General features: G+C 43.6%; 1 protein-coding gene across 1 annotated transcript in view; it reads left to right on the top strand.

Annotated features, from left to right (window-relative positions):
- Tubgcp3 (tubulin gamma complex associated protein 3) overlaps positions 1-12,736 on the top strand; it is a 69,901-nt gene that overhangs the window by 14,935 nt on the left and 42,230 nt on the right. Inside the window, exons 4-8 of the mRNA XM_042697190.1 lie at positions 4,025-4,102; positions 6,089-6,306; positions 8,496-8,668; positions 10,800-10,918; positions 11,466-11,591. Of these exons, the coding sequence (XP_042553124.1) occupies positions 4,025-4,102; positions 6,089-6,306; positions 8,496-8,668; positions 10,800-10,918; positions 11,466-11,591 (714 nt within the window). The remainder of the gene's footprint in view (positions 1-4,024; positions 4,103-6,088; positions 6,307-8,495; positions 8,669-10,799; positions 10,919-11,465; positions 11,592-12,736) is intronic.

Below are 12,736 nucleotides of genomic sequence, written 5' to 3'. Positions count from 1 at the left end.
ATAGCGCCCAAGCCCAGAGTTCAAGCCCCACAACTGACCAAAAAATTAAAAAAAAAAAAATTGGATAATGTTGAGGGAAGGGGGGGACATTGTCCAAAAAAGATATTCATTACCTGACTTATATAAATGTATAAATGTAACTTCTTTATGTGGCAAGAATGTATTCAGGGGAGATAATACTGTTATTGAAAAAAATAGAATGATATCAATATCAATAAACTTTTTTTAAAAAAATGGGTAATGTGAAATATTTGTTATTGGAGACTTTGGAGCATCTTTCTAGGGAGGTGCAGGGGTGATTACGGAGCATCATCTCTGTAAGCCTTTTTTTTTTTTTTTTTTTGGGTCCGGTCGTGGGGCCTGTGTCGCATCCACCTTGACCAGCAAGGAAGACACGACCCGGGATTCTTCTCAAAGCAGTTTATTCAGGAACCTTGATTATTAGCTTCTCCCTCGCCCCGCACCCGCACTCCCGTTATAAGCTTCCTGGATGGCCAATCCCGAGGTGCCACGTGGCATATACCAATAGGGTTGCAAACACGGAAGCAAACTAGGAGCCAAGCCATAGCCATATAAGGAGTTGTTTTTCACAGAGAGCACTCGCCATCAGGAAGGCGGAAGGCGGAAGCCAGCGCCATCTTTGGCTTGACCGTGCCAGGCGGCCGCGCCATCTTTGGCCAGCTCCCGCAGCTCTCCACAGCTCCCCCTTTTTGTTTTATTAAGCGACAGGTAAGAGTAGAGGTTGGGCCTCTGTCTAAAACATTAATGAGAGGACCTTGCACTGGTCTTCGCCTGAGGGGCGCCTTCCCCAGTGACGACCAGGCCCGTCCGATGCCTTTTTTGCAGAGGTGGGATCTTGGGCATCAACCCACTTGCAACCCAACATGCTCTTCTTGGGCTTACGCCAGGAAGTGATTCCCATGTGCAGTGCGTTTGCCCAAGTGCAGTGCGTTTGCCTTACACCCTGTGCTATTCCGTTAACGTGGCAAGCCACGCGTGGGGGGACTGTCCGGCCTCAATGGCAGTGAAGGCCTGGACCACCATAGCCATACTCCTGCGCTGCGAGCTCCTAATCCAGCATATGCACCACAGGCACAGCAAGATCACCAATGCCAGGATACCGATAAGGAAGCCTAATCCCGCCCACTCCTTCAAATGATCCACAGCTGTCAAAATCCAGGAGGAAACATCTTGTAACAGGGCATCATCCATCCAGGTGGAGTTTACCGCGACAATGGCCGATCGTAGCTGCAACATCAATTGGTCGAATTCTCCTGTCCAGTTGCCTAAAAGATAACTTGACAGTTGTTTAGACAAATTTGCTGCCTGAGTATAGTTATAGTACTGAATAGCAGTAATACAAAGCCCTTCATATTTTTGAATACATCCCAGCTGAGCCAACTGCCACATGATATCAACCTGTTCCTGCACAAGGTCAATCCTTTGATTTAACAGCATCCGTCCTCCTTTTAATTGTGCAAAGGCCACTTGTTGTAAATCCAGAGCTCTGGCTGTAGTAGCCGACAAATTATTTAAAGTCTGAGCCGTCTGCACAGTATGTGACATGGCGACAGCGGCAGCCGTCGCACCTGCAGCAGCTACAGCTATAGCAGTTACAATGGCCACAGTGATGCCAAAATCTCTCTTATGCCTAAACAAGGTTACAGCTTGAGAAGCATCTACTGGCACAGGCACCCAACGCGGAATGCGTGTAACTATAGCTAACGGATACTGAGAACTCCAGCAGGTAGCATAATAGCAGGTTTCATTAGTGCAAGCACACACATCATCTGAGCATATAGAGATGTTGTTAATTACCAAAAACACAAAAGGGGAAACCACGCACATTAGCAAAGCGACCTTGTCCTAAGAGCATATCTCTGTCCCAAGCCTGGTGTCCGTTCGCTTGATTGATGGTTGCCTGTTTATTACAAAATTCCAGCATAAATGCCCTCCAATCCAAGTACTGGCCTGGACTCAAACATGCCCGTGCTAGGCTCGCCCAATCAGAGGGGGTCATGCAGTATCTCTTTATAGCCTCCACTTGAGCTACGGTAAAAGAGGCTGTAATCCCATACGTCCAAACAGATTCAGCCAGGGACTTAATTACTTTAAATTCTAGAGGCTCATGAAATCTCTGTTGATTACCGTCTTGAAAAACTGGGAAGGCGAGTTCTGCTCGGGCAGTCCGCCAAGTATCCGGGCAAAACGTATGCCCATTGGCTTCATGTTGATATGGAGGAGGACCTAAGGGGACTTGACCGGAAGTTCCTTTTACGTCATCTAAAGGGGCCTGACCAAAAGTTCTTTCCACATCCTCATTAAGCACAGGTTGGCTTAGCTTATGTTTTCCCTTTTTTATACGACTCCTTTTCATCTGTTGAATAAGTGCTCTCACTTCTTCCTCCTCTAACTCACTGGAACTTTCTCTTTCCGATTTCAGCTCAGACAGATCTGGGTATAGTTGCCCCCTTTTGCCCTGTCTACTGTCTCCCTTTTCACTGATCGCCTTCTCTGACCTCTCCTCCTGTAACTGCTCCAGTGCTGACTGTCCATTTTCTATAACCTCACAGCAGCGCTGGTCCTCCAGGCAGCCCCTTATCAGTTTCCAAATGGTGCGGACTCCTGCCTTTAATGTGCCCTGTTCATAGGCAAAGTCCAAATCCCTCCCTAATTTTTCCCACGAGGCTACTGTAAGGCTCCCTGACACTATGAACCAAGGAGCTACAATGTTGCATTCTTCAAGGAAACTCTGTAAAACACCCTTCTTAAACTTTAGTCCTTTTGAGCGTAGGAGCTCATTCAGGGCCAGAAAAATTGGATGAGACATCGCGGCACCCATCTTAGTTATAAAAATTTTATCTTTTTTTACTCCCTTTTTTTTTTTTTTACTCCCTTTTTTATTTTTTATATTTATATTCTTACTTTTACTTTAGGCCTTTATTTTTTCCCGGGTTTCCGCTCTCTCTTTATCTACAGAGAAGAGCCCCGTATTATGCCCGCTTTAATCGCGGATTCCCACTTACCTGGGAACTTACCGGTGCACCACCCTGACTGCCAAGAGTTCTGGATCCCTTCCCCGTACGAGCCACCACTTGTCGCATCCACCTCGACCAGCAAGGAAGACACGACCCGGGATTCTTCTCAAAGCAGTTTATTCAGGAACCTTGATTATTAGCTTCTTTCTCGCCCCGCACCCGCACTCCGGTTATAAGCCTCCTGGATGGCCAATCCCGAGGTGCCACGTGGCATATACCAATAGGGTTGCAAACACGGAAGCAAACTAGGAGCCAAGCCATAGCCATATAAGGAGTTGTTTTTCACAGAGAGCACTCGCCATCGGGAAGGCGGAAGGCGGAAGCCAGCGCCATCTTTGGCTTGACCGTGCCATGCGGCCGCGCCATCTTTGGCCAGCTCCCGCAGCTCTCCACAGGCCTGAACTCTGGGCCTGGGCGCTGTCCCTCAGCTCTTCAGCTCAAGGCTAGCGCTCTACCACTTGAGCCACAGAGCCACTTCCGGCTTTTTTCTTTTTGCTTATGTGGTGCTGAGGAATCGAACCCAGGGCCTCATGCATGCAAGGCAAGAGCTCTACCACTGAGCCACCTTCCCAGCCCTTCTGTAAGCCTTTTGTTGGGTAGTGCTAATTATGTGTTTAATGAGCACAGATTTAATGATACCAGGTGAATTTTAAAATTCATTTCAGAGGGGGAACTGGTGGTTTAGGCCTGTAATTGAGTGTGAGATCTGAAGGTCGAAGTTCAAGGTCCACCCAGGCAGGAAAGTCATGGAGACTCTTATCTCCAGTTAATCACCAAAAAGCCAGAAATGGAGCCATAGCTCAAGTTGTAGAGTGCTGGCCTTGAGCAAAACAGTTCAGAGACAGCACTGAGTTCAAATCCCAGGACTGGTACACGCACATGTAAAAAAAAATTCATTTCTACTTTGGGAATGAGTATAATTTAGGAGAGAAGAAAATGAAATTTTGTATGAAGTAGTACTTACAATGTTTTTTTTTTCTAAACAGGGAGTTTTGAAAAATACTTGGTCAGTACTCTACCTCTTGTTGAACCTTAGTGAGGATCCTCGCAAGCAAGCGAGCAAGGTAAGTTACTCTACGGCACATCATGGTTCTGTTGGAATGTTCATACTGAATTTCAGTAGCAGTCACCCTGTAGGTAAGAATGTAATGGAAGAAAAGCAAAAACCTTGTCATGGAATGTCTATTTATTTTTTGCTTGTGGGGCTTTAAACTTAGGGCCTGCATGCTGTCCCTGAGCTCTCTGCTCAAGGTTTGTTTGTGCTCTACCTGTTTGAGCCACAGCACCACTTCTATTTTTCTTGCAGTTAGTTAATTGGAGATAAGAGTCTCACAAGAGTCTCATGGACTTTCCTGCCTGAGTTGGTTTCGAGCTACAATCCTAAGATCTCAGCCTCCTGAGCTAGGATTACAGTTGTAAACTACAGCTTTTTGGGGGGACATTTTTAGTGTACACTTTCTTGAAGGAGTGTTTCTTATGCTAAATTCTGATAAAATTGTCTGTTTAAGAACTTGTGCTTTTAAAGGACTAACTGGGAGTCCTCTGGGATTTTTTTTGTGCTTTCAGATGAGGAAAACTCATTAATGAGTGGTGATTGCCATAGTGGTGATATGTGGCTTACAGGGGACATTAATAAAGATAGTGATCCATGATAATTTCTCTAATCATAGTGTTTGGGAAGTTCTAAGAATGTTTTCAAGGGAGATAGTACTATTATTGAAAAAAATAGAATGATGTAAAAGATTTGATCTTTTTAAAATTTTTATTAGTGTACAACAGTTGAATAGGAAGGTTTCATTGTGAATTCATACCCATACTGAGTAGCCCCTCCATCATTCTTCCCTACCCCACTCTCATTTTGTAGAGTAATTCTTGTAGTTTCACTGTTCTGTTTTCATATGTTCAAATAAACTACACTGGCCAGTTCATCCTCATTCATTCCCTTCCCTTGGTGCCCACCTCTACATCTCAACCTGTCTTACTCTGTATCCTTTTTAAGAAATTTACATATGGATACTGGAGCTTGAACCCAGGGCCTGAGTGCTGTCCCTTAGCTTTTTTTTGCTTAAGGCTGATGCTTCATCCCCTGAGCCACAGCTCTACTCTGTTTATTGAGTGGTTACTTGGTGATAAGAGTCTCACCAACTTTCTAGCTCTGGCTGGACCACAGCCTCAGATTGCAGCCTTTGAAAACTACAACCCTCAGACCTTAGCTTTCTGTGTAACTGGGATTACAGGTGTGAGCCACCAGCTTACAACTCATCCTTTATTTTAAGAATGTATTAATTGCGAAGGTATTACTGTGGTATTTCAGATGTACATACTATGCTTTGCTCAGAATAACTCTGTTACTTTCTCTTTTATGCTTCTCCAGCTCCCTGTTAGTTCACTGCTTTCATTGACATTTCCTAAGCCCTCTTCATACATAGTTACACTGTATTTTGAAATGATTTACCCTCCATCTTTCTTTTTCCCTCTAAAATATTTATTCTTATTAGAGACTTTGGGGTGTGCCATTCCTAGGGTTGCAAAGGTCTGTTTTGTTCAGTGAAGTATTGGGGATCACAGCCTGCCCCATGCCCCTGCCCTGGATCTCGTGCATAAAGTATTCTGTTGCAGGTATTTGATTGCAAAAAAGCCAATAAGTGGAAGAGTTAATTGTATTTCTCTCGGAAGCCTTGATCTGAACATTGAACTTCTCTGATTTATTTAATAGTGCTCCTTTTATAAGTTTCATATAACCTAACTTCTGGGGGTGAAACCTTTTGTACAACTACTTAATAAAAATAAGTATTAAAAATACTATATGAGTTTTTTGGGATACAAAATAAATAAAATGTTCAGCTGTCAGAACTAGTAGTTATTGCAGTTCAAAAAACTCATAAACTTTTGTCAATTCTGACATTTCAAAAGTCTCTCCACTAAGTTATTGTGTAGTCAGTTTGAAATCTGAATTTAATTCCAGTAGTAGCAGGAGAAGAGGAATATAAGTTCTTGTAAACTTCTCTTGTAATCTCTTATCTCTGTGTCTTAATGCCCTTTCATTTCAGGTGTCTAGCTATGCTTCGTTGTTTGCTCAACCATTACCAAGAGATGCCCATTCAACTCCCTACTACTACGCTAGGCCTCAGACCCTCCCCCTGAATTACCAGGACCGAAGCACCCAGGCAGCGCAGAGTGCTGGCAGCTTGGGCAGCAGTGGCATCAGCAGCATCAGCATGTGTGGCCCCAGTGGTCCTACACCCGCACCCCAGCCTTTTCTCCCAGGGTAATGCCAACTGACACAAGTACTCTTGCCATGGTAGAACTAGAGACAACCAGCTGTGTCATGTTAAACTAGCTAGGCTGTGGAGGACGACATGGGCCACGTGTGTCTAGGCCATGTCTTACCTGATTATGCTGTTCATCTTGAATACGTAATGGGGTTGATAATTTTGCTTTATTCATATACATGAATGAAGATTACAGGACCTAGGAAGACACAGCAGAGATTTGACAGTCCTTGTGGCTTAACATGCTGTCTAGTCTAATTATGTTTGGAGGAAGTACAGACTTTATGGTTGAGAATACAGCGGATGCCATTGTCATTGGACCTTAGAACCTCAAGTGATTGCTTTTTGCCATTGTTCAATACTGGAAATCACAGTACAGCAGATGATCACAAAGCACTTGGGGAATCAGGATCAGTATGTGGTATTTTCCATCTGAGCAGAGTAGAATGATAAATCAGTTTGTGAGTTTTAAAGTTATGTTCAGGGTATTAGAATAGGACTATGTATTATGTATAGATTGGGTGGGTTTGTGTTCTGTAAAGAGCATTTAATGCATACAAAGTAGCATTTGACATAATTTAAAACTCTTTAACAGCTGAATGAGCAAGCTGACATTGTCTTCTGTATCTTGGAATTGGGAGTGGTTATTATAGTACAACAAATTTGTATAGAACTTTGAACTGAATCAGCTTCTTCTTTTTGGTTGGTCATGGGTCTTGAACCTAAGGGCCTTGGTGCTGGCCCCAAGCTCTTTTGCTCAAAGCTAGTGCTCTTTCATTTTGAGCCACAGCTCCACGTCAGGTTTCTGATGGTTAGTTGGAGACAGAAGAGTCTCACGGACTTTCCTGCCCAAGTTGGTTTTGAACTGTGATGCTAGGATTATAGACATGAGCCACTGGTGCCCAGCCAGCCTTTTAAATTTACAACTGTTTTCAAGTGAACAGTTTTAGTGACTGATGTTACTGGCTTTGTCTCAGTGAGGTTCAAAGAGAACACAACTGTGTCAGCTTCCTCCCCTCCTGCTTCAAGAGTGGGTTGTGTATGGACTACCACCTATATACTGGTTCTGAATAGGAACTTTGGTGCCTGAGGCGGGTGTAGTCCACAGTTTCATTTTTGTGTTTTGCTGTCCCAGTAGTGATATTTTTGTTACACTTGTCCAAACATACATTATTGAAAATCAGCTTCAGAATATTTTCATTTTTATTTAGCTGATGTACAGAGGGGTTACAGTTATACAAACTAGGCAATGTGTACATTTCTTTTTGACACTGTCATCCCTTCCCTAGGTTTCTCCCAGTTTTCCCTCCCATCTCCACCCACAAGTTATATAATTCATTTTCAACATAGTATCTAGTGAGTACCCCTACTGCATTTGTTCACCCTTTGTCCCTCCAGTTTCATGCCCTTCGTTATTTTTCCAAAGACATAAATAAACAAAAAGAAAACAAAGACAATGTAGAAAAAAAACCTGTTTCCATTTCAGCTTCAGAATCAGATTTCAAATGCAGTTGTAACAGATTCTCAAAATTTCTAAAAACTGTCTGAACATGTGATGTATATTTGCCTTCCATTTTATGTGTTTATGCATTTTTCAGAGTAACTGAAATTCCAGATCTTGAAATCACAGTGAGCCAGCCTGAGGACAGGAGGGGAATGGGGGTAGGCAGATGGATCAGTGCTAGACATTTAAACTCCTCTGCTCAGAAAGTATTGGCTGAATGAGAGGTAGTGACTTTTAAGTTAAAATTAGTAGAGATTCTCAAGGTGTTATATATGGGCAATGTATGCCATTATTTGTAAAGTCAAATAGGGAAGGTGGGTGGGTAGGACTGTAGAATGGGGGTGCCTCATGGTGTGGGTTTGCATTCTGGGCCACTATTCTTTTTTTTTTTTTGTCAGTCATGGGGTTTGAACTCTGGGCTTGGGCGTTATCCCTCAGCTCTTCAGCTCCAGGCGAGGGCTGTACCAGTTGAGCCTTAGCGCCACTTCCTGGGCCACGGTTGTTACTAGTCTAGACAGTGTAATGAACCTGGGGCTGATTGTTCTGGCTATCCACCTGGGTAAAGTTCTGGTATAAATTATAGAAATTTAGTGTAAGACCATGAATAAAATTTCCAGGGATAGTTTTGTGTCTTTGAGAAACAGTCTAGTTATTTGAAGACATAAATGTTTCTTTCTCTAGACAGTCTCATCAAGCTCCAGGAGTTGGGGATTGCCTTCGGCAGCAATTGGGGTCACGTCTTGCATGGACTATAAATACAAATCAGCCTTCTTCACAAACCCCTACCTCAAAGGGTATCCCAAACTCTCTTTCTCGAAACACACCAAGGTCAAGGAGAGATGGGGACATGAGTGGTAAGTAAGTTGTTTTTGAGCAGTCAGGATTCATTTTGCCCTTACTAAAAATTTCTGGTCTATTTCCTCATTCCAGGGTCTCCTTATGGCCAAATGTCTTGGAGGGGTGGAGAATCACTCTGTCCATCTGGCTTGTTCATTCTGGCGCTCTCCACTTTTGCCTGGCTGGGCATGTTGTCTGCTCTGCATAGTTCTCTCCCTTCTGCCACAGTTCTCTCTGGTCTTACTTCCCAGAGGAAGTTGAGTGTCTTTCTTGAACATCTAGAAACATGAGTGTTTAAATGTGTGTTGTGGACTCAGAGAGCAGCCTTTACTGATGGCCAGGTTCACTTCGTGCTAACACTGAGGCAGGTCTGAGGCAGGTCTTGTCTAGCCTTGGTTGAATGCAGGAGTCCTGCATTTTGGAACTGTGAGGACACCCTGGAGCCCTCAGCAGTGCAGCAGGTCCTGTGTGCACCCAGCTCTGCTGTTCCCTGAGCTGCATACATGCAACACTCCTGTGATTCCACACTGTCTTAGGGAGGCCAGGCACTCTGGACATAGCACACCTGTGTCTTCAACAAATCAGAGAGCTGTCCTTTCCTTCTGAGCCCCAGCTACTGTCTTAGAGCATGTGTCCTCTACCAAGCTATACCTTAATTAATCCAGAAGAAGCAGAAAAAGATAAGGATGAAAGAGCAGTGGGATAGATGGGAAGCACAGCAATAAGCTGCTTTATCTGAGATGGATTAGTAATTCCACTAGATGGTATAAACATTTAATTTCAGGATTCTATTCTGATGTTATATGTTGCTTACAAGAAGCAATAAATTTTTTAAACTATTAAGTTATACAGAGGTTACAATTCTAAGTTAGGTTGTGAGTACACTGCTACTTGGACAATATCACCCCTTTATTTTCTCCATTTCCCCTCTCCCCTTCCTTCCCACAAATTATATAGTTCATTAATAAAATTTATTCTCCCTCCCTCCCTCCACTCCTGTGCATTCCCCTGTTGTTCCCCCTTTGAGATAAACATGCTTCCATTTCCCGATATTCCTTTTGACAACCAGTACTTTAGTTGTTGAGAGGAGTTATGCCTTTGTATTCCTCCTGTAAGTATACCCTCCTTTAGCCAGTTTGTATGTAAATGCATAGAGGCCTGTATACGTTATCATGCCCAGTTGTACTTTCAATCTAGCTTCCTCATATGAGAGAAAACATGAGCCGTTTGTCTCTCTGAGCCTGTCTTATTTCACTTAACATGATTTCACAGGAAACATTTTAACTATAAGGACACAAGTAGGTTAAAAGTAAGCAGTTAGGCAAACATAATGGTGGTAACACTATCATGAGACATCTGGGTGTACTGTCACTGTTGAAGTAGACTTCAGGATGTCCCTGGACGGGACATTAAGATGGTCCAGTTTTCTCCACCTGCTGGCAGAGATGTCACGTGTACAGAGCAATCAGACAGAAGAACACTCAGCTTATAGCTGTGTAGTTCAGCTTCTCTCTGTAGTTGTCAGAATCACAGGTAGAAACAGGCAAGGGTTATGGTGAGATTGGAATGGTAGTGTTTGTATTGTGTCTGCCCATGACTGTGAAATGCACACCTGCGTTTGGCTCTGTGCAGCGCTCTGGAATTACAGACTCCCTCTGTCACCTTCGGGTCCTCTTTCTTCCATGGATGTCTCAGATTTCCAGGCGTTGCCTCTCGTTTTGTTGGCCTTGTTTTGGGCCAGCACTCAAATTCTGACTTAGCTTTTGTTCAGAGGCATTGTGGACATGTTGGCCATGTGTTCTGTGCTGTGAGGACCCTTCTTGGTGGGCCTTTCAGTGTACTTGCTGTGCAGTACCCTAGTCTGTGGACATGACTGTTATGTAATCATTCCTGAAGTGATGTGTGGTGGGGTTCTGAGGTGCATAGGTGGGGTCACCTATAAAGAGGTCTCTAGTGGAGACATTGTATAATAAAGCCCCACCACCTTTCAGAAAGTCCCTATTTCTTTCTAGCCTCACACCTCTTTTTCCTCTTAAGCTTGCAGATGTCTTGGTGAGAAATGTATAAACCTCAGCTAATTATGTCATAAACTTACTTTATCTTTAAGTGTGTTATTTAGTGATTGCTGACTTAAAAATAATTTTATAGGTATTACAGAAATTACTGAAGCAGCCCTTGTGAGGGACCTTCTATACGTCTTCCAGGGGATAGATGGCAAACATATTAAAATGAGCAGCTCTGAAGATTGCTACAAAGTGGAAGGAAAGGTACAGTGATTGAAAATCTCATTTAAAATGTTCAAGAAGACTAAAACTGAAGAAGTTCATACAGTGGGCTATTAGCTTACTAGGTGTTCCTGGGACTTTACAAATTTGGGTATACCAGGGATGTTGCACAGTCAAATCTGGCTTTTTTTCCCTGTCTTCCATGGCTGGTGTTAAGTGCTGCAGAGATGTGGAATTAGAAGTTTCCTGCTTAAGTTTTCCTCTAGAACCTGTCTTTGCACAGTTCTGCTTTGTGGGTAGTTTACAATGTTCCTTGGCCCTTTCTCAGTGGACTGATGTCAGACTGTGCCACTGAGGATTGTTCCAGGTCAGAGGCAGGGACTCCACGGGAGATGTGGCTTAGCTCAGTGTGCCCTCACCATGTGCCCTCTCCTGCTGCCTGTGTGTGTCCCTTTGCTTTCATGATGGTGCTTTTAATTTTCTCTGTCAGATTCTAAGAATTACAATATTAAAAGAACAAGTGTATGAGAAAAATAAATATTTTAGTATTCATGTTTTAACTTTTGACTTTTGATGACTTACTTTCTAGGCAAACCTAAATAAGTCTATAAGGGACACAGCAATCAGACTTTCTGAGCTGGGTTGGTTGCATAATAAAATCAGAAAATACACTGACCAGAGGAGTCTGGATCGTTCATTTGGACTTGTAGGTCAGGTATGTTCGTTACTCTTGGCTTAGGAAATACTTATCTTATTTTAAGATCTTACTGTGAAAATTCCTTTCGGGGAAGCTTTTTTTGTTTTGGTCGGTTGTGGGGTCTGAAATCTGGGCCTAGCCATGTCCCTCAGCTCATCAGCTCAAGGCTAGGGTTCTACCACTTGAGCCACAGCACCACTTCTGGCTGTTTCTGCTTATGTGGTGCTGAGGAATCCAACCTGGAGCCTCATGCATGCAAGGCAAGCAATCTACCACTGAGCTACCTTCCCAGCCCTCAGGGAAGCTTTTAAAGAAACTTTTTTTTTTTTTTTTTTTTTGGTATTATAAAGATGATGTACAGAGGAGTCAGAGTACAGAGGTAATGAGGGCATTTCTTTTTGGACAGTGTCACTCCTTTCCTCTCTCTTTTTTTCCCATCTACCCCACCCACAATTGTATAGTTTATTTTCAACATAGTGTCTAGTACCACTAGGGCATCTGTTTTTAAAGAAAGCTGTGCTATGAATTGCTATAGGTGTGGGGGAGGGTCTGCTTGGGAAGATAGACACTACAGGTGGATAAGAGTTATTGGAGGCTCGGAGGCTCTTGGAACTAAAGGAACAGGATTCTGGAGAGGTTGGAACTGGTTCATGGAGATCTTCCCTGCCCCTGTCACCACACCACTTGGGACACACATGGGGATTCACCTTTTTCAGTCTTTGCAGCAGTGACTAGGATACCTTTTTTTTTTTTTTTTTGGTCCATCATGGGAGTTGATCTCGGGTCTGGGCACTGTCCCAGCTCTTTTGCTCAAGGATAGATCTCTACCACTTTGAACCACAGATCCACTTCTGGTTTTTTTTTTTTTTTTTTTTTTTGTCGGTCGTGGGGCTTGAACTCTGGGCCTGGGCGCTGTCCCTCAGCTCTTCAGCTCAAGGCGAGCGCTCTACCACTTGAGCTACAGCGCCACTTCCGGTTTTCTGGTGGTTTATTGGAGATAGGAGTCTCACGGTCTTTCCTGCCCGGGCTGGCTTTGAACCGCGATCCTCAGATCTCAGCCTCCTGAGTAGCTAGGATTACAGGCGTGAGCCACCAGCGCCCGGCCCACTTCTGGTTTTTATGTGGTTAATTGGAAATAAGAGTCTCATGGCCTTTCCTGCCTA

This window comes from Dipodomys spectabilis, unplaced genomic scaffold, assembly GCF_019054845.1.
Source record: "Dipodomys spectabilis isolate Male_0828 unplaced genomic scaffold, ASM1905484v1 ptg000215l, whole genome shotgun sequence".
Taxonomy (NCBI): Eukaryota; Metazoa; Chordata; class Mammalia; order Rodentia; family Heteromyidae; genus Dipodomys; species Dipodomys spectabilis.
The sequence above is the reverse complement of the archived record's forward strand: the minus strand, read 5'-3'. Positions and strand labels throughout refer to the sequence as shown.